General features: G+C 46.3%; 2 protein-coding genes across 2 annotated transcripts; one reads left to right on the forward strand and one right to left on the reverse strand.

Moving 5' to 3' along the window:
- Positions 1-356: 356 nt before the first annotated feature.
- On the reverse strand, positions 357-5,997 carry LOC116500606 (tetraspanin-36-like). Its single transcript, XM_032205725.1, has 7 exons — positions 5,898-5,997; positions 3,262-3,453; positions 2,978-3,052; positions 2,687-2,782; positions 2,390-2,542; positions 2,167-2,250; positions 357-1,175 (listed from the first exon to the last, which is right to left on the reverse strand). The coding sequence occupies exons 1-7, from the start codon at positions 5,955-5,957 to the stop codon at positions 1,089-1,091; spliced, it is 747 nt and encodes a 248-aa protein (XP_032061616.1). The 5' UTR covers positions 5,958-5,997; the 3' UTR covers positions 357-1,088.
- A 4,695-nt stretch (positions 5,998-10,692) lies between these two features.
- CFAP53 (cilia and flagella associated protein 53) lies at positions 10,693-18,956 on the forward strand. The gene is made up of 8 exons (XM_032205516.1): positions 10,693-10,761; positions 11,272-11,501; positions 12,051-12,224; positions 14,062-14,365; positions 15,840-16,058; positions 16,943-17,159; positions 17,342-17,444; positions 18,554-18,956. Exons 1-8 carry the CDS (start codon positions 10,693-10,695, stop codon positions 18,798-18,800), a joined length of 1,563 nt encoding a protein of 520 aa, XP_032061407.1. The 3' UTR covers positions 18,801-18,956.
- The last annotated feature ends 1,581 nt before the right edge of the window (positions 18,957-20,537 follow it).

The raw sequence follows: 20,537 nt of genomic DNA on the forward strand, positions 1-20,537 counted from the left end.
CAGATGTGTTAAAGAAGGGCCATTTGTGAAGAAGTGGTGCAATCCAAGACAGGACCACATTCACCAGACCTTCAAAGAAAGAAATCAGTTTCAAACAACAAACAACAGGTTAACAACATTGCTTGGTGAACTAACAGGGTACAAGAAAGTTTTATATTAATATTTTTAGCTGTGAAAAGCAGCCAGATGTGTTCAGTCACACAGAGAACTCTGCACTAGCCCTTCCAGTCATCCTTTCTGCATAACCACGCTGATCCAACGTTTCCTCCAACTCCTGCATTCATCTGCATCACTCTTGCAGAGACACGGTCTGTCTTTGGGTACAGAAAAAAGAAAAAAAAAAAAAAAAGCCCTGCTTCATAAGCAATTTTTATTGTCAAATTAAAAACAAAAAGACAAAGTGAATCAAAAGAAGACATGTCCCAAACACGCATCACCTCCTGGCCTGGTGGTGTTCACATTTGCTAGCTGCTTCACCAGACAACTCAGATTTCTGTTCCGGACTTCACAGCGTTTGTCTCACTCTAACAAGCCCTGCAGTAAACTGGATTTCAACATATGACCACGACAAGGAGAAAAAATTGAACCACCATCAGATACGGAGAAAACACATTCCATCTCCCCATGCTTATGAAGAATATTTGAACCTTGCATCCCGCTGTTTCTTAAGCACATCAGGGGAACGATCTGGTGTTTTCGCAGGCAACTGAATCCGCTCCTGCAGTCTCAGTTTAGTGATTAAAAATAACATTTCTGCTGCTTGTTTTGAGGGAAAGAACTGCAGAAGTAGGCTTCTTTCTGGAGCCCCTTACGCCATGTGGTGCTACCTAACCCAAAATCCACAAGAACCTTACAGAAAGCTGTGGTACGTACGACCAGGGTTAAGTTACCGTAGGGTACCGAGTATCGGAATTGCCATTTCACATCACCCCCAAGAAACTTTTCCCAATCAGTACAAAAAGTTCCTTCCATTTCTCATGTAAATAAAGTCAAACATTTGACAAGGTCAAGAAATCGTCCTTTAGCGTTCATCTTTACAAAGCTATTGTATCATCAGGAAGCAGAAGAAGAGGGATCTTTGCATTTTATTAAGCGAACACCCCCGAGTAAAGAGGCTGGTATCCGCTGTCTTCTCGCTTGCAAGTAAGCACGCAGACGCTCAGCATGCCAAAGAACTGAAAAAGAGGAGAAACACAAGAAATTGAGTTTGGCTGCATTTTATTTCACTTTTCGCATCCAACATTTATGTTAATTTTTCATCATAGCAAGGACATTCTGTTCATATTAAAAAATATTTAAAAAAATGAAAATAAATCTATGGAAAATATTTTTTTATTTTTGCCTATCACTTTTCAATACTAGTTTCAGTTCAACTTTTTCCTCTTTTTTTTCTTTTCCCCATTAATTTATACATCCACATTAATTCTTAGTTATGTTAATCCAGGAAAAAATTCAGTGAAAACCCCAGATTTTTCTGGATTTAGAAGTTCTATGCATTTTTTAAGCATATAAAATAAGGAAATAAAAGATTCGTCCTAGATAAATTAAAATGGGACCTGTAACACAGTGCACAACTGAGCACTTCATTGAGGGAAGGGAAAAGATGGAAGATTCCTCCCTGAGCAATTTAAGGATGTTTTAAGTTTTACATCAGTGCTTTTCAAATCCAGTTTTCATCCCCTACATGATTTGCTTTCACGTTTCATTTAATTCAGTGTTGTTATTCCATAAATAGCCTGGCTGGTTTCATTCCTTGTCATGTTCCCAGCACATTTTGACGCCAGGTCTCCTAGCACAGGACTATTTGTTGACTTGTACCTAAAACAAACTTCAGTGAGGGGTTTAAAAATCCCAGTTAAATACAGAGAAGTTGTTTTTTCAACAAATTTGAACAAATTCTAGATCTAGGCCTTTTAGTTCTCTTAGCTTTTTGTACTTGCTACTACAGGACCAAGACGGATTATTAATTTTTTTGCTGTTTCAAACTAGTTTTTGGATCTCTCCCCTTTTTGTCATGCAAATGAAATGCAGAAGAGTTGGCAGAAAACCAGCGAGGAAGATAAAACTGGGCTTATTTTAGGCTAGTGGGACACTGTGAAAAAAAAAGCTCTGCGATCAAAGAGGAAATTATTATTTTCCACGGGGAAAGAGACAGGAAACCTTTACCTTCACAATGGCAAAACCCAGGATTACAAGCATAGCGTAGCTGATGACACTCTGCAGCCCGGCCTCCAGCTCCCCTAAACAGCCCTGGCGTGGAAGAGAAAACCGAAAACAAATCAAAGACAATTCAGCTGGACGTTTTTTTTTTCTCCCTGACCCTTTAAAGGCAGGATAACCTGGGTGCCAGCGTGATGTGGAAATGAGCAGCTAGGCCCTTTATCCTCACCTGCGTGTTGAGTTCCTGCGGCTGATCCAGGCTCCCCGTGCAGTTCTTCAGATTTTGCTTGCAGCAGCTCAGGGGGACGCTGTTGTTCCCGGTGGAATTAAACCACTGCGTGGCCGTCCAGTCGCTGTAGTTCTTCACCCCACAGCAGTGAAGCTGCCAAAGACAAGACAAGCTGCGATTTCACCCCTTCGATCTAATGCTCGGAGATCTCATCTGATGAATTCCTCTTCCCCAGCCCCAATTCCTCAAATCGTTCTTTCCTAAGCAGCCCTCAGGAGGCTTTAAAGGCTTTCTTACGTTTTCTTGCAAGTAATCCATCACAGCAGACTCTGAGTTTCTCCCGTCGTACTTCTCGAAGACTGTGCGCATCGTGCCTTGAACGTCACTTTTCACCTGTTTAGAAAGGGGACAAAAAAAAAAAAAAAAGACAGATTTAAGGTGAGAATTTGGATCTGTATCCCTCAAAGTCAGAAAAAAAGGACAAAAAATGAAAAAAAGTGAGAAAAATGGATATACTGGAGTGCTGTAACAACACGAGGTCTGGCTTTTAGCTTTATGTTGGCACTGAGATGCTAATTCTTTGCTTACCTTCTCCCTGTAAACAAACGCCAGGACGAAAGCGGAAACCTCTGCGATGAAGATAATGAGGATAATGGCCAAGAACTGGAATTAAAAGAGAGACGGGGATAAGGAGGAGGTCCACAGCACCTGAATTCCTTTGCACACTCGCACCACGTTGCTTTATGACTCGTGAGAAGAGTTCTAGGACCCCCAGATCATCGCGTGGGGTTTCGGCAGGCTGTTTTTGAACCTTTCTCTTTTTTTTTTTTTTTCTGGCTTTTTTTTTTTTTTTTTTCTGGCCCCGCACTCACCAGCCCCAGGCCAACCCGAGATTCCCGGAAGGTGGCGCAGCAGCCGAGGAGCCCGATGATGAACATCACGGCCGCCACGCAGAGGATGATGACGGCGGGCAGCAGCGCGTACTTGTCCTGCAGGAAGTTGTCGTAGCTCCTGTAGGTGTTCATCACGTAGCCCCCGACATAGCTGAGGCCAGCCGCCGCCGCCTGAAAGGCAACGCGAGACATTAGCAGCAAAGATTTAATTGATTTAGCGAGTTTTCAGCTTCAGAAGTTAACGACGGCGACGTGCAGATCCAGAAAAAAAATGTGTGTGTGCATCTGAGACTTGCTACACATCAAAGCTTTAACCCAAAGGAGGGAGAATTTATCACCACGGGGTTGTTTTGTTTTGTTTGAGGTTTTTAGCTGCAGCCGAAGCACCAAAAGGCTCAGCGACTGCCCTAAAAAACTGCCTTTAGCTCTTCCCCTCCTGGAGGAAAACCTTCTGGTCGGAGATGAAACGCAGCCAGGCAGCGAAACGAGGTAAAACTAAAAGATTTGGGGTAAAAACCGGTCTTAAAGGAAGCTCAGGCTCGCCCACACCCCACACCGAGACAAAGCCAGGGCATCATCCAGGCTTTAGGAACCGAGGTTGGGAGTTTCGTGGGTGTTTTTAGAGGCTCCTCCGAGCATCCTTCGGCTCGGCAACCTCAACCCACCTCGCGCAGACTCTTTCCCTGCGTTTTCACACTTACACTACTCATTTTCCTGATTACTGCCACGCTCGAGGGATTGGGCACCTCCTGGGATGGCCGGCGGCCCTGCCAGCGCGCCCACCAAGCGGCCACGCGGGCAACGAGCGCTCCCGGTCCCCACGGAACAGGCTGGAGCTGCACGAGGTCATAAAAGCCCGCCACTGCGTGCTGCTAATCAGAATCATGGCACGCCCGGAGGATGTTTTTATCCCTATGAAAGGAAAATCTCGGGATTTGGGTTGTTTCTCCCCTCGTTTCAAGGCAGCTGGAGGTGCACGGATGGCTCAGCAGCCGCTGCCGAGGCTGTTTTCTCCGGATTTCGCTCCAGAACACCCTCTAGTTCAATATTTGCCTGCAGGACCGCCCTGTTTCCTCGCCACTCCGCTCCTGGCTCCTGCTGCTTTCACTTGCTGAGCTGCGAACCGAGTGGCAAAGAATTTAGGCAGCCCAGCTAATCCCAAAGCATCGGGAAAACGTCTTGTAACAGGGCAGATCCCGCTCATCTGTCCCAAAACGCAGTTTTAATGCCGAAATCACAAGCACGGAGCCATCCCCTGGCTGAGACCCGGCTGCATTTCGGAGCTGCTCCAGAACCCGCCAGGATCCGTGGCAGCCTCGGGGAGCGTCGGAGCAGATCTTGTGTTTTGCTAAGGATCCGCAGCCTCCGTGCTGGTAGAAACCCAAGTGTTATAAAGAAAAAGACGATCGGAAAGGGCACCCAAGTCGGTTCCTCCTTCTTCCCCACCCTCTTCAAAACCTGAATTCCAGGTTCTGCTGGCAGGAATGTAATTACCCCGTGTTAATGGGTGCTCCAGTGCATAAATGCCACGGGCTTTTGGGGCAGCATTGCTCTTCCTAGGAAAACAAACAAAGGGCTGGCAAGGGTCACCCCAAATTCAGAGGCAGGGGAGTAATTACTGACGGTGTGCGGAGCCAAATGACCTAATGGCTTCAATCGTGGGCAAAGAGCTCCCCGAGGGTGGAAGGGAAGGCAGAGAGACACTTCTAGACGGACAAAAGGCTGTTGTTTGACGAGAAAACCCTGAGTCCCAGCAGTGATGCAAAGCCGGGGCGTACGTGAGCCGCACGAGCTGAAGCCGGGGGAATTTCCACATGCACACGGCGAGGCGTCCCCGGGTTTCTCTGCGGGTATTTCAGAAAACCACCACACGATGAAGAAGCCCTGTGAGAGCACAGCAATCAACACGGCTCAGCACGGCAGTGGGAGGTCTTTACAACCCGGGACACAACACCCTGTGAAAACTCAGGGGTTTAACTCAATGTTTCCATTTCCTTTTTTTTATTTTTACCCTCGCGTCTCTCTCTGCGGGACTTCTTGTTCTTCTCTTTATGGGTTTTCTTGTTCTTCTCTGTCATTCTTCCTCGCTGTCCCAGCCTGAAACCCCCTGGCTGGTAACAGGGTTTTGCAGGCACCTTATGTGTCCCAAAACCTATGGGGCCAGGGATTACGTCCCCATGTGGGTTGGTGAGGCTGTCCTATAGGATGTGACTGGAAAAGGTGACTATAACCAGGTTCCCAGCTGCAATTTTCTATAATAATCCCAGTTTAAGGCATTTTGCTCCCTGAAAGAAAGCCCTCCTCAGCACACTACTTGGCAGCAGCCCCCGGATGATCCCCCACAAACGGTCTGCAATCACTAAATTAACTTAAAACCTGCTTTTTTCCACAAAATAACGTGCGATTAAGACCACTGAAGAAAACACAGGCTCCGACAGCGCTTTTTTTCCCTCATAAACTTAAAAACAAACCCCCCCCCCCCCCCCCCCCCTTCCGCGCAGCTAAGCGGCCGCCAGGCGTGAGACGCTGAGGGCTCCGGTCCCGGCTCCCCGCCCCAAACCCGGTTCGCCCCTAAAAATTTGGGGTCGGAGCCCTCCCGCCGCCCCCCTGCTCACCCAAAAGGCGAGGCTGAGCAGCAGCAAGACGGTTTTGGAGGTGATCACGCCGCAGTCCATGGCCACGACCGGCCGGGAGCCTCTGAGAGCGAGGCGGCACCGAGCCTCTGAGCCCGCCCTGGCTGCGCTGAGGCGGCGGAGCCCGGCCCTGAGGGGACGGATGGGGTGGACCCGGGGCTGGGCTTTTCCCTCGGTCCCACACCCCAAAAAGTTTGGGGACAGCCACGGTGTGGCTTTGGAGAGATAGTAGAGTGTCTAAAAGGCCAGGCTGGGCGGCCAAACGGGGACGGGCTTCGAGTTGGGCGGCTGCAGAGGGCTGAGGTTTCGAGTGTGGTGGCTGCAGAGGGCAGAAAAGTTTCCTTTTTCCGTCTTCCCCGCCTCACGGTATTAAAAAGAAAAGTTTAAAGTGTTTAAAAAGTTTTAAAGTGTAGGATGGCGAGGCAGGCGTTTGTTTTGTACAGAGGACGTGTGGCAGCTTGAAGCTGACCTAGTGCTTGGCTGCAGCACGCAGTGGTGGCAAACTCCATGGCAAAATAGTCATTAACCACTTTCCTTTGGGAATATCGGTTTTGTAGGGTTTTTTTCTGGACTGGTGCTCGAGCAGGAATCATAGGCAGTCTGCTCTTAGCCCAGAAGTCTATCCCAGAGAAAACATTGGCAGAAGGACCCACGTCTGCACTGACAGACCCCACGGGTGACCGTACCCATCGCTGCCACATTATGATTTCTATTAGAGCAGTAAGTATTAACAAAGTCTGTAAATGTGGATTTTTTCTTCCTCAAAAACAAACTACAAAATCATTTGTCTCTCATCGTTGTAGTGTGGCCAGATGAGGTCTTAATAAAGACAAGAAACGGCCTGGAAAACTTTTAGCTTGTTAACGATCTGTGGTAATGACCGCTAATCCGGGGAAAATATTTCAAATTAGAACAAAAGGGCAAATTTTGAAGGGAAAAGGGCAAAATGCACTTGAAGTGAAATGTAGAGGAATAAAAAAACGACCAAAGAAACAACCTCACCAGCCAGCCAGTCCAAAACTTTGTTTAATATCTAAATAGTGTCCTTTTTGGTTGCTTGTTGTCTTCTATTTTATTAAAAAATAAAACTAAAAGATCTAAAGATATTTAACAACGAGAAATTAAATAGTGCTAATCAAGATGTTACGGCACGTATGCTGTTTGTTTTGGAGCAAAATGTTATTAAAATCAATTTTGTATTAAAGGTGGGCTGGAAAGTAATTTGGATACAAGGATAACTTCTCAGGTAACCACCTCAGACAGGTTCTGGACCATTCTCCACCGGATCAGTCCTAGAATCACCAGATTACTTTTAAATGTTGGATTTAAAATAATCCCAGGATTTAAAAAAAAAAAAAAGCCCAGGTGACAGCCCCAGGGGCCAGGGATCACCCACAGTGGGGATGAAAATGCCACAGGCACCTGCAGCAAGCGTTGTCGCCCAGCAAATGTCTAAAACAGTGTTAAAAGCTTTATCAGCTGATTTTTATTGTTTCTTTCCCCCCAGGGCCTGTTACCCATCGCAGAAGGAAATGAGATGAGAGTAAAACCGTTTGTCCTAGACAAATCTACGCCGCCTGGTACTCCTCTCCCTATTTCCTTCTAGTTGCTTACAAATGATTTTCTGATTACCTACTCCATGGCCTCTTTGATGTTGTTTTTCAGGAGCTGAAGGAAATTGAGTTGCAATTTCCAAGCCCTTACCCTTTATCCTTTCATTTCCTTTCCTATTCTTTTTTCTTTTCCCTTTCCTTTCTTTTCTTATTCTTTTTTTTCTTTTTCCTTTCCTTTCTTTTCTTATTCTTTTTTTTCTTTTTCCTTTCCTTTTTTTTCGTTTCTTTTCCCTTCCCTTCCCTTCCCTTCCCTTTCCTTTCCTTTCCTCTCTTTTCTCTTTTCTTTTCCTCTTCTCTTCCCGTTTCTTTTCTCTTTTTCTCTTTTCTGTTCTTTTCTTCTTTCTCTTTTATTTTCTCTTTTCCTTTCCTTTTCTTTGCTTTTTTTTTTTAATTCTTTTATTCTTTTTCTCCTCACCTTTTCTCTTTTTTTTCTTCTTTTCTCTTCTCTTTTCTCGTTTTTCTCTTTTTCTCTTCTCTTTTCCCCTCTTCTCTGCTCCTTTCCTTTTCTTTGCTTTTTTTTTTTTTTTATTTTATTCTTTTTATTTTTTCTCCTCACCTCTCCTCGATCCTATATCCGCCCCCTTTTCACTCCAGTCTCCCCAAACCCCTCACCAAACAGCCCTGCCACCCCTGCAAACAACTTTTTCAATCTTCTAGCACAAAGCCCATCAAACTTCACGGGACCATCACCACCTTAACCCATCTCCGTGGAACCTGCCCTTTCCCCCTGCTCCACTTTGATCTAATCTTTCCTCAGCGTTTCTCCTCGTGCCAGCCGCCGGATTATGAGTGACATTTTGGTGACCGACTGTGCAAAAGTCACACTGCCTGTCGCAACGGGGGCGGCTGGGGGCAGTTTCCTGCGCTTGGCATGTGAGGGTGATGCAAAAGAAGCGTGATCTTCTCTCTCAAATCCACTAAAACAGCTCAATCTCTGGAAAACCTTCACGTAAAAAGCATCGAGGAGGAAAATGCAGAGGAGAGAGCTTGTTAGCTACAGGGAAGGAACCTTTGGATGATCGGTGAATTAGCAAAAAGCCTCAAAACTCAAATTTAGTTTCGGTTCCTCTTTATTATTTATATTATTTAAATATTATTTAAATATTTCAGCTGGGTTAAAGGCTCAAATCTTGTCCCAGTAGTGTTTTTTTTAAAAAATGGTATTTTTTCAACAATAAAAAATGACATTTTCTCCTTTTTACACTAGGGAAATTGTCCTAGACCTCTCCTAGGTCCTGTGCGATTCCAAGGGGAGGCAGATCTGGGAAAGAAACAAGCGTTTTAGTAAAGATATCCCTGAATAATTATGAGAACTGACACTAATTACAGCTGCACGATTGAACATCTGCAGAACTCGTGGGCTGCAGGAATTCTTAGCAGCAAAACTTGACATTTTGGTAGTTTGGGACTAAAAAAAGGTTTGATTTTAAACTTGCTCCTGAAACGCGTGCTAGTAAAAGTTGTGATCTCTGCTGCTCGTGCTCGGCGTGGTTGTGTCTTCTGGCCCTGACTCACACGATCATGTGGATGGGAGCGATCAGCAAATCCCTCCGGGAGATTAATAAAGGAACCTGCTGGACCTTAAAAAAAACATAATAAAAAAGGAGTTAGGATTTTTTTGAGCACGGATTTTGAAGATTGCCTGGAAGCTCTGGCAGGAGGGATTAAAAGGAAGCGGGACCGGAGGAACTGGAGGTGGTCTGGAGCGTGATCAGCGAGGAAAACCCAGGGGAATTCAGAAATTCAGAACCTGGGAGGAACTGTGGGCTTCACCTGGGTTTTCCCTCCTGGTACAAAAAGGCGCCGGTTAAAACCAGAATCCCGTTTGCCGAGTAACTGCCACGTGGTGCTGCCCTACCCGCCCCTCGCCGAGCGTAAAATGTTTTTATTTTCTTATAAAGTTCTCAGCAAGAGGTGTTTCAGCAAGGAGGATTCCTCTTCAGTGCCTTTGACAAGAGTTGGTGCTGTGCTGTGGGGTCTGGATTGAAAACTGGCAGGTTTTAGGACCAGAACGTCTCCTGAGATCTACTCTTTACAAGATTTGTAACATTTTTGGGCGTAATTTCTGCCCAATGGGAACTTGGCCACCCAGCAAGTCCCCACAACATCCCCTTTTGCTTCAGGGCTTGTGTAGTTATAAGGGATTTTTACCGTTTCGTTAGGACTAACCCATTAAAGCGACTGCCCTGACCCCATAAAGGCGTTCTGACAGTGCCAGTCAGATTACAAAAGGGGGTGGCTCCTGCTGGAACAGAAAAAAGCCCCCAAACTATTTACACAACCCCAGAGCAGGCAGTTACAACACTCCCTCAGGGATCCAAGCCAACAAATAAAAGACAATATATGCTATATATATCCTATATATGTCCCCACCCTGGGGAAGTCCTGGAGAATGCACTGACCAGGACCCCCTTTGGCATGGGAACTAAAAACAATCTGATTTCTCATCAAATGTTAACGTAAAATAAGAATAAAATCACCAACTACCCATGCCTTAACGCTAAAATTAGGAATACATTTTTTACAGGTGGCAAAGGGACTTAAAGAAAGAATTAATAGTGGGATTAGAAGCTCCGCAGCTCCATTGTTTATTTAAAATTTTAAAGAGGTGAAATGCTGCACATTTCTCTACTGTATTATACATAAAACTGATTGTTTTTTTGGTGATAAGTGCTGACTAAGGCATTTCCTACTTACTTTTCCCACAAATATTAATCAAAACTTCAGCGTACCAAGAGATTTAGCCCTCTCAGCACGTACATAGGGGTTTTTACGTCAGGGAAAAAAGAAAAAAAAAAAAAAAAAAAAGCACTTTAAGCTCTTGGCAGCAGCCCTGTCCCGGGGCCTCCAGGCGAGCTCACTGCGGACAACGACCCTGAAGCGACCGCAGCTCCTGAGGCGCTGCCGAGAGCCGCGCACCACCCCCACCCCCTCTCAGCAGCCGCATTCTCGCCGAGCAGCCCCAATTCGCAACGCGTTGTGGCGACAGGCGACATCGCGACATGACGACGCCCCCACCCCCGGCCGCCATTTTGTGCTCCCTCAGGCGGCGCGGGCGCACTGCGCATGCGCACCCCCTGTAGGGTTCCCGCCCGCTCTGAGCGTCCCTTGCGTCGTGACGTCACTTCCGCTTCACCATAGCAACGGGAGAGGCGGCGGCGGCCATGACGGCGCGGAGGGGCGCGGGGTGGCGGCGGGAGGTGCTGGGGCCCTGCCCGCACTCTGTGGCGCTGGTGAGCGGCCGGGAGCCGCCACAGGGCTAGGAGGCTCCAAGCGGGTGCCTCTTGGTGTTGGGGTTGGCCGTGGGGCCAGCAGGAGGCGGGTTCGAGCCCGGGCTGAGGGCGTGTGGCCAGGTCGAAGGGGTGTAAGGCCGTCAGGGGGAGACAGCTGAGGTGGACAGGCTGAGGTTTAAGCTGTGAGGTGGGTAAACGGGCGGCGTGGAGCTCCTCGAGGCCTTTCGTGACGCTCTTGTGCTGTTTTTTGGCTGGATATGAGCCAGCAGTGTGCTCAGGTGGCCAAGAAGGCCGACAGCATCCTGGTTTGTATCAGAAGCAGTGTGACCAGCAGGGCTAGGGAGGTGATCGTCCCCCTGTACTCGTCTCTGGTGAGGCCAACCTCGAGTACTGTGTTCGGTTTTGGGCCCCTCGCTACAAGAAGGACACCCTTATGTACTCGGTCCCCAATTGAATTAAAAAAAAAAATAAAAAGTTGTAATTTCATCGCTGCCATTCTGTCTGTTACAGAGAGCCAGGCCTCCTAAAGAGCGAAGAAATGACAATTTTGTCTTGGCCCGCAGAGACAGAGAAGAGGAGCTCCTGGAATACGCCGCTCTCCTCAAGCTCTACAACCGCTGCCGCAGCGTCCACGAGTGGCAGCAGCGCAACGAGCAGAAATGGCTGCACAGAGCCGTGCAGAGAAAGGTCGAGGCGGCGATGCAGGAGTGTCAGGCAGGGATTGATGACAGAAGAGAGAGGTAGCAAGGAATGAGCCCAAATCCGTGTCCGCCCGGCTGTTTTCCACTTAATTCTGTGCTTAGAGGGGTGATTATGGGGGGAAAAACACTCAGCAGAGCTTGATTTTAGATATTACCCCAGGTGTTATGGCATGGTCTGTGTTATTAAGCAACATAAAACGAAGAGGAGCTTTTGGGCTCTTGTCACCAGTACAACTCACAACAACAAAACCCTAAAAACCGAAACCACGACAGCACTGCGCTGTGCCGAGCTTCGGAAAGAAGTTTTCTCCGTTATCCTTTTGATAGCAAGCGGCTGTGAGCTGCGAGGAAGCCGCTGGGATCTTCTGGCCCTGCTCGGCGGGGCCACCTAGCGCGGGCTGCTCAGCACTGCGTCCCCTGCCGGGCTTTGGTGAGCTCCAGGCACGAAATTTCGGGGCAGCCTGGTGCTGTGTGGGGCCATCCTCGCGTAAGGGCGGCGTAAATGCGAGGGGAAGAGCGCGGTTCCTTACTTAATCACTCAACGGATAAATTATTCTGGTTTTTATTCGAGGGTTTTCTTCCCTTCAGGCTCCGCGAGCTTCTGGAGGCCGAGGAAAATAAATATTTTGCGGAGATGGAGGCGTTTGAAGAAACCCTGCTGGAGAGGCAAGCGAAAATGAGGGAGCGAGCGAAATTATTGCGGGAGGAGAGGGAGAAAGAAAGGCAGCAGCTGGTGGCTGAAAAACGGGAGCAGCAATTCAGGTGGGTCCAGAACAACATCAAACAGAGTTGGGGGATGGAAATCCTAAAAGGCGATTTAACAAGAAGGTGACAGAAAGCGCAGAAATCCTTGTCCCGTGTGAGAATCCCCTGCCAAATTGGATGTTTTTGTAGTTCTTGGGTAGAGTTTTAGCTCAGTGGTATGAAAAGAGTTCCTGGAAGATTTATTTGGCCTAAATCCTGCTTCTTAAGCTCATATATGGCAAGCCCTTGGGAAGTTAGGGTTGCCCAAGGCTGCTGGCTTTATTTATTGCCCGCTTTTCCAGAATAAAGCTGTCGTGCAACCTGAAATTCCCTGCCCAGTCCTCCTGGATGCCAAGTTTGGCAACGACCTTTGAAGTCGTTGAGATTTGCAGGTGCTCCTCGGGTCCCGAGGCCTTGGCATCCCGTCTGACTCGTTCAATTCTTGGAGATCTGCTCGGCTGAGGGATGAAAATCGCGTTAATGGAAGCGGAATCATTTGAAACGTCGCTTCCGAGTCTCCCACGGTGGTAGGGAAATCTGCAGCACCTGCTTTTCTTTTTTTTTTCACCTAAAAACTGGGGCTTTGTGTGCCAGCTGTGACCGAAATCTGCTCTATTTGTGGTGCCGCTTGTTGCTGGCGTTCTTAGGTGCCAGATAAATAGGGAACCTGACGCGAGCCTGCCCTTTTCCTGTGCAAAACTGAACGTTGAACCTTGTGGGAAGGGGTGGAGCGTTTCATCGTGGGCTTGAGCGGGCTTTTCTCTGCCCCACGTTGGTGTCTTTAACAAAAACCAACCTGCGACATCTTAAAACTGGCATAAAACCTCCAGCACCTCCTTTTTTTTTGTGGTTACATCAGAAGCATTCACGCAGAGGACGTTGTTATTGCAGCGACTGAATACAACAGCCATAAAATGAATAAATAACTGTGAGGGGTGGGGAATAAACGCAGCTTGGCTTTGGGAAGCGGCTCCAGGCGGGCACGATTGGGGCGTTAAGAAGCTTAGGGTAGCAAAGTGAGGAAGCAAAGCAGCCATCTGGGAGAGCAGATGTTTATAGGTCACTCTCAAAGCTGCTCGAAAGAAATTCCTTTTGATGAAATCGAGCAATTCCAGCGGGATTTCGTAGTAAAAATTCGACCCGTGCCAAGCTTTGATTGAACTTTTCTTCTCCGAGAATTCAATTAAATTCAGATGAGTTTAGAAAGGTGAAAAAGAAGAAGTCATTCTTCATCCTTTCGCTGCTGAGAGAACTTTGAACCCGCTGCGTTCAGGTGACACAGTTCTTTCTAACGATGCGTTTCCAATCTTAATTATGGCAATGTTTTTCCTCAGAACAGTTGAAAAACATTTTTCATGAATACCAATTAGTCCTGTAGTCCGTAATCACCAGTAACGACTACCTGGGAGTCGGAAGAAGGATCCCAGGGTTAGAAATATGTCCTGGTTTGAAAAGGGTTTGAAAAACACATTAAAGGGGTTTAAAAACACATTAAATGGGTTTAAAAACACATTAAAAACACAAAATGGGTTTAAAATGGGTTTAAAACCACATTTTTAAAAATGGTTGTTCATGTTAAATTTAGTTTGGTCGTTTCTTTTCTTGCAGCTTCTATGAAATATCCCACAAAACTTCAAATTTAATGCAATTCTAGTGGTTCTTGGTTAACAGTGTAACCTAAATTTCTGCTCTTAAATGGTTTTCAGGTTGGGACTGAGCTTTCAAGCGACGAATAAACTAGTCTAGGTCTTTATTTGAACAAAGAGCAACCTAAATGTTTGAACAAGTGTGTTTTATACGTTAAAAATATGCATATTCATATAAAAAACCCACATAATTCATGCTCTGACTCCAGAGAACGATGCGATGAGCTCCGCGCGCAGCGGATGAAGCAGCATCAGAGGGAATTGTGCACGGAGCGGCTGGCCCAGCTGACTCTGAAGGAGGAACTGAAAAAACAGCAGCAGGAGGAGGAGGAGATGTTCGCAGAGCTTTGGAAGGAGGACAGGTTGGCTAAGGAAAGGCGAGAGGCGGTGGATATGCAGAAATCATCCAAACAGAAGCGGGAAATCCTGGACGTCCTCGGCGCCCAGGTAGCGGTGCTCAGCGCTCAGAAAGAGGAGGAGAAGCGGCTGAAGGAAGAAGAGGCTCGATTGCTGGTAATTTCCAGATCATCCTCAATTCAGTACTCTTTGAAAATCCCTTTTCAGTACTCTTTGAAAATCCCTTTTCAGTACTCTTTGAAAATCCCTTTCTGCCCCTGCAGGGGGAGCTTGCAGTGTAGCTGAGCCGACTTCGGCGGAGCAGCATTTGGCATTGACTTCGTGATTTATTTCAAATTTCATCTTCGTTTTGCAGCTATCGGTGCGTAGCAATTGACTGGCCACGCAGGGCACCGAAAGCTGATGTTGGCGAGATAAATATCCCACTGCTTTTTTAAAAAATAATGACAGGAAGGAATCGGAAGCTCTGAAAATCCTGGCTGTAAAACATCAAAGTTCTTATTCCAAACTCGACTGCAATGTTTCACTCATTTAAAATCATGCAGAATAAAGCTCTTTTCTTGTAACGACTTCTAAGGAACTTCCAGATCCTCCGAAAATAAAACCACTTCTACTTAAGTGGCCTTTTGAGAGAAAAAAATAGAAGAAACAGAAATAGAAAAAGAAGTTAGAATAGGAGACTTCGTAGCTTCCCCTGAAGACAGCTGTCTTGAGCTCCATCAGGAACAGAAATTTCTGGTGAAGTGGTTTAATTTCTGGAAGAAACAAAAAGCTTTTTTCTGATGCGTTTTAGGAGATTTATTTACGCTTTGAAGGAGCCATAATATTTAAAAAGAGGTTAAGAAAAAGCAGCGTATACCTCGGAGAAAGCTGAGGCCTTGTTTCGGACACCTGTAGCTAAGTTAATGATGGGCATGTGCTGTTAACAGCTTGTTCGAGCACAGTTTATGCTTGTAAACTTAGCATAATTCATGAGTATTCGTGATTAAGTTACTTTATTGATGCTGTTTTGGGACTTTTTTAGCTGAATAATCTTGAATACACATACACAAGTTTGATCTCAAGTCTGTATTTTTATTTTTTCATTGGTTCTTTCTTAAGAACTCAGCTTTATTGCCCGTTTTTCTGTTCTTTCCCGTATAAAATGGAATGACTTGAGGCCAGGAAAATTCAACAGCTGCCCATTATTTAATTACATCGTAATAAAAAGAAGCAATTACTCACTTTATGCCCAACAGAAATGTGCTTTGAGCAGATAACATCCAGAAATGGGAGGAACACGCGGTTCTGTTACTGGGTAGAGGTTGTGGCTGTGTTTAAAGAGTTGGATGTAGATTAAACGTGCTGCAGGGATACAGATTTCTCCGAAGAGATGTCTGTCTGCCTGCCTGAAGTATTTGGAGTGTGGATGTCAGGCATTCCTGTGATAATTAAAGAGAAAATCCTGAATTTTTAAGGAGCAACACGGTAAAACATTCGTGTTTTAACAACTTTAATGGACGACACTCTCTAAAATTCTTTTTTCTCAGAAATAAATGGTTTTTAATATTTATCTTTGCTCTTTGGTGTTCCAAATAAAGTAATCCTAGTAGTCACTTTGCTTGAAGCTGGCTATTTTTCCCTTTTGTAGGAAGAACAGCAGCAGCTGCTGAAACTTGAAAATGAGAAACTTCAAATGGAGAAATTACAGAAGCAGAAGGAATGCAGGGAGATGTTGCTCGGCGCAGCGGAGGACAGGAGGAAGCGGCTTAATGAAGAAAAAGAAGGCGAGCTTGCCCTCGAGATGAAAACCTTAGAAAAATCGCCTTGGAAACCTGAGGAAGACCCCGAGGAGAAAACCAGGAGGAAAGTAAGGGCTACAGGTTTGAATTGTGAACTTTTGGGACAAAACCTCACCTGGACTAATTTTGTTGCTCTTTGTGGAGCTGCACAGTGTAAACGAGATCAGACACGAGACCTTTTCTGTGATCAAGTCGATTCTTTTGTCGCATAACCTGTTGCCTCTCTTCCTGCCAGCACTCTGCTTTCCTAAAAAAAACCCCATTATCTCTTAAAATCACAGCAAGGACTTTAAATCCCGTCTTGCAGGCAGCAAAGCTACCAGGCTGGATGAAAAATTGGGGGTTTATAGCAAATCCTGGCCTCCTGCCCCTCCACGCTGATTTCCTTCTGCATAAACCACGTGAGGTTTTTAGTCCTTACGCTGCATGGATGTAAGGGAGATTAGGGAAGACTTTGTCTGTCTCCCGGACCTGATTTATTAAATATTTGTGATTGCAGAGGAAAGTAAATATTTGCCACGTTCTGGTTTATTAGACAGCCAAGAAACAGTTTTAGATGTTTTATTATTAGCTGGATATATAGGTGCAAAATTTCCCATGGAATATCTCGGGGAGGCTACGAAACCATGGACGTGTCTCACTTTTTGCACTTAGCACAAGTAGATTGCCCAACTTGGAGGTGAAAAATGATTTCAGAGTAACTAAGACCGAGCAGGGAGCTGCGTTCCTTACTCTGCACGAGGTATTTGGAAGCTCACGTGGGTTAGGGATGTTTTATAAACTTTTTCTGTGATCAGAAAACGCATTTCTGCACGGCTCTTCTGGGCTTGGAACGCAGCTCGAGGCTCCTGCTTCCCACACGGGCCACAAACCGCTGCTTCTCTTCGCTTTTTTTGAAGTGTATCTTTAAATTCTTGAACTCAGATCTGCAAATGTGTGCGTGTGCTTGCAGCAAGAGCTGTTCAAGGAGCAACAGGCTTACCGGGCGCACCTGGCTCAGCAGCTGGAGGAGGAAAACGAGCGAGAAAAAGAAGTGGACAAGCTCCTCGAGGAAGAGAGGGCGAAGGTTTGGGCCAAGAAGGCTGAGCAAATGCGGTTGGAAAAGGAGGCTAGAGAGCAGCTCCTGAAAAACGTCCTGGATACGAGGCAGCTCCAGATTGAGGAGAAGAGTAAGTGATAACAGCTGCTTGTGCAGCAAACTTACTGCATAAATGTGAAGCTTCCCATTTTTTGGGTGCCTCTTCGGAAAGGACAAAGCTCAGGCTTGCTGTTTAGGCTGAGACTTTTTAGACTTTTATCTTCTAAAAGTCTTTTTGTGGTTTTTTTTTTGTTTTTTTTTTTTTTTTTACAGTGCAGAGAAACGCGAAGGAGCAGGAAGAGCTCGCTCAGGAGAAGCAGTTACTAGCAGAGGCCGTGGCAGAACTCAAACGCGTGGAGGAAGAAAAACACGCCAGGTATTTTTCCTTCTGCCCGTTGGCTCGGTGCATTGCGGATCAACCTTTTTGAAGCGTGTGGGTTGGAGAATTCTCGCTCGTAATTAGCTTTGTAGGAACGCTGGGGAGTTTTTTTTTTTTTTTTTCCTTTCCCTTTTTTTCCCTATCGGTTCCCGACTGCGTTTTTCTGTTTATCAAACGCGTCCCCTCGCGTTCGGAGCCGCTGAGAGGCGAGGAGGGAGGCTTAATGAAAGGTTAGGTGGTTGCTCACCCTCCTCAGCTTATTGCCAAACCTCACCCACACTCCTCCCTTCAACAACCGCGGCGTCAGGCAGCAAAACACCAAAAAACCCACCAGACCCCATCGCCCAGCTGCGTGGCTTTCCCCTTCCCTTGCAGTTCCTTCGGGGCGAGAACGTTTTCGTTTCGCAGTAGCCACAACGTTCCTCTGGGTGTCGTGCAAAACCCAGCACCGAGGGCTTTATTTCTCCCGTTCCCGTTTCCCTTTTTGGACTTCTGCCCTTTCTCCACACCCGTTTATGGGATGTGACCGGGTAAACTCCTTCCAGAGCCAATACCTCTTGCCTCAACCGATAAATTTCTTGAAAACACATCTGGATGTGGCAGATATCTCACCCTCTGCCAGGTAACATCCCTGATTTCTTCTGCCAGCCATTTCCCACGGCGTTAGCACAACGAGCCTGCGCCCTGCCTCGCCTGTTGGCAGAAACCCGTTGTTATCTCCGCCACGAGGGAGTGGAAACTGGGCGTGAGGCTGCTTCAGCAGTGAGCCAGAGCCCGGGGAGGACTGAAACCTGACGCATTTGCTCCCCTTTCTGCCACTGCGAGGGGCGGAGGAAGGCGTGCTGATGGCAAGGGGTGCTGTTTGCTCTTTTATTTCTCATTAAGCACGAATTTTGCGGTCTGCTCTGTAAAATACAACAGAATTTGTGCTCTGAACAACGATTAATTTGCTTGTAGTCGCACAAGTTAACTCTCTTCTCCTAAGAAGAGTTTTGAACCTTCCTTTGGTCCGAGGTTGAATGATAACAGATTAAAAAAAAACCATTTTTTTTCTTTTTTTTTTAACCCAACACTTCATAAATAAGCTTTTTACCTGTCGTTTCCAGGAAACTGAAGGAAGCAAAAGAATACCAAGAGCAGCTCAGGGCTCAGATTGCCCATCAGCAACGGGCCCGTGATGCTGAGGAAGAAGAGAAGAAGCAAGAATACGAGCTGGGCCTAGCAGAAGAGCGAGCTTACCAGGAAAGGATCCAGGACGCTCTCTCAAGGCCTGACGAGAAACTAGCAAAAATTCACCCTTTGAGAAGAAAACTCACGTCTACCTCCCAAGATCACTTAACTATGACATTTTAACTCACTCTAGGTTGCCTTTAAAAACCTTTTCTAGGCGTGTTTGTAACCGATTTGGGTTTGACCCTCCTCCGCTGTGACACTCAGAATATTTCACTGGCAAATACAAGAAATATATTTTAAATTTTTTTTTTCCCCACTGTGCTTTTTTCTAAAAAAAAAAAAAAAAATCAAAGCGTGTGACGTTTTAATACAAAAATACTGCATGTTCTCTGCGGTGTGATGATGCTGATGACGTGAAGGATATGCAGGCGTTATTTAAAATAAAAAAAAAAAAAAAAAATTGTAGAGGACGTTCAGCAAACTTTTATTAAAACACCTTTCGAGCTGCAAATATTGGCAAAACCTTTTTTTTTTTGTGTCGAGACAAAAGGTGCTCAGTGTTTTATCTTCCTTTTCCTTGTTAAATCTACGGAGCTATTTTACTTTAGCTAGACAGCAAAGAGTGCATATTCTGATAGCTGAAACCTCTTTTTGGGCAGATATAATTGTGCAGATCCGAGGAAATCCTTTTCTTGGAAAAAAAAAAAGGTGATTATTTATCCTTTTGGTGGCAACTCTGCCTCTTTGGACCGTCTTGGATCGCCTCCGGTGCCCCAGTCTGAACATACAGGTGCTCGGTCCCATGTTCTGTCATCTTTTAAGGCAAAGCAGCCTTAAAAGTAGTTAATTAATGGCCAGATTGTGGTTTTTTAAACGTTTCTTCCACCTTTTTCTTCCTCCTCACCTTCTGTTTTCAGGCTTCAGCTGCCTGTTGGTGAATACCAGCACACTTGGCTGCCTGTTTTGTGGGGATATGAGTGGAGGAGCTGAAAAATAGCTGGGATTAGAGCTCAGGAATCCCTGCTGAGGTAGTTTCATCAATCCAGAGAGCCCGGGCAGCCACAGGTCTCTGCTCTCACCGCTAGCTCAAATGGGCAGGATGATTAAGAGATTAATTTCCTTGACTGCTACGGCCCCGCATAAGCCATGTAGATTTTATTTACTGCCCTGCCCCGTGTTTGGAAAAAAACAAAACAAAACAAAAAACTTCTGCTGTGAAGTTTTGGGGCCAAATTTTGGGGTTGTACGCGTTTACGTTCGCTATGGAGGCGATGAGATGAAAAAAAAAGGAATTTTCGTCTTGCTTCTTTTACTTTTCCCGGGCTGCCCGGGGTTTTAAAGGGGGGATCTGAATTAGGACTCGTATTTTTCAGGTGGCTGTAGGCAGAAATCCATCCCAAAAGCCTTCCTACACCTCCCTAAAACCCAGCGGAGCGATATTAACCGGAAATTTTGCATCTTCACCCCCAGCTCTTCCTTTAATGCCCCCTAATACTGGCAAATAAACGGATTCTGGTTATGGGGTGAGCGAGGACGAGCTGCTCCCTGCCACCCCGGGGAGGACACGCGTCTCCTGTGTGCTTCCCAGGAAGCTGCTGGCTCTGTTTTGAGGGGAAAAAGAGGGAATCTGGCTCATTTTCACACCTTTGATGTGAACGGGAGAGGTTTTAGGGTCGCTTCCCCTTCAGTATTAGGGGTTTCCGTCTCCCGAGGGGATAACCTCCGGCAGGAGGAGGGAGAGGCTGGGGGAAAAAAGCTTGAAAACGGTAAAAGGGGGGGGGGGTGATCATTAAAGGGGGGTGGAAATAAAGGGGCGACGGAGATAAAAGGGGGGGGGTGATAATTAAAGGGCGGTGATGCTAAAAAGGGGGATGATGCTGATGATGAAAACGCTGACAACGATGATAAAAACGGTGA

The sequence above is a fragment of the Aythya fuligula genome, chromosome Z, assembly GCF_009819795.1.
Source record: "Aythya fuligula isolate bAytFul2 chromosome Z, bAytFul2.pri, whole genome shotgun sequence".
In the NCBI taxonomy this organism is placed as follows: Eukaryota; Metazoa; Chordata; class Aves; order Anseriformes; family Anatidae; genus Aythya; species Aythya fuligula.

Excerpts from the sequence above, each read along its gene's own strand:
- LOC116500606 (XM_032205725.1), bottom strand. The coding sequence starts at position 5,957 with ATGGACTGCGGCGTGATCACCTCCAAAACCGTCTTGCTGCTGCTCAGC. Across the intron at positions 2,251-2,389 it reads CGCAGGAACTCAACACGCAG|GGCTGTTTAGGGGAGCTGGA; the intron begins GTGAGGATAAAG and ends CTTCCACGCCAG. Across the intron at positions 1,176-2,166 it reads TGGGTTTTGCCATTGTGAAG|TTCTTTGGCATGCTGAGCGT; the intron begins GTAAAGGTTTCC and ends CCTCTTTTTCAG.
- CFAP53 (XM_032205516.1), top strand. The coding sequence starts at position 10,693 with ATGACGGCGCGGAGGGGCGCGGGGTGGCGGCGGGAGGTGCTGGGGCCC. Across the intron at positions 11,502-12,050 it reads ATTGATGACAGAAGAGAGAG|GCTCCGCGAGCTTCTGGAGG; the intron begins GTAGCAAGGAAT and ends TCTTCCCTTCAG. Across the intron at positions 12,225-14,061 it reads AAACGGGAGCAGCAATTCAG|AGAACGATGCGATGAGCTCC; the intron begins GTGGGTCCAGAA and ends CTCTGACTCCAG.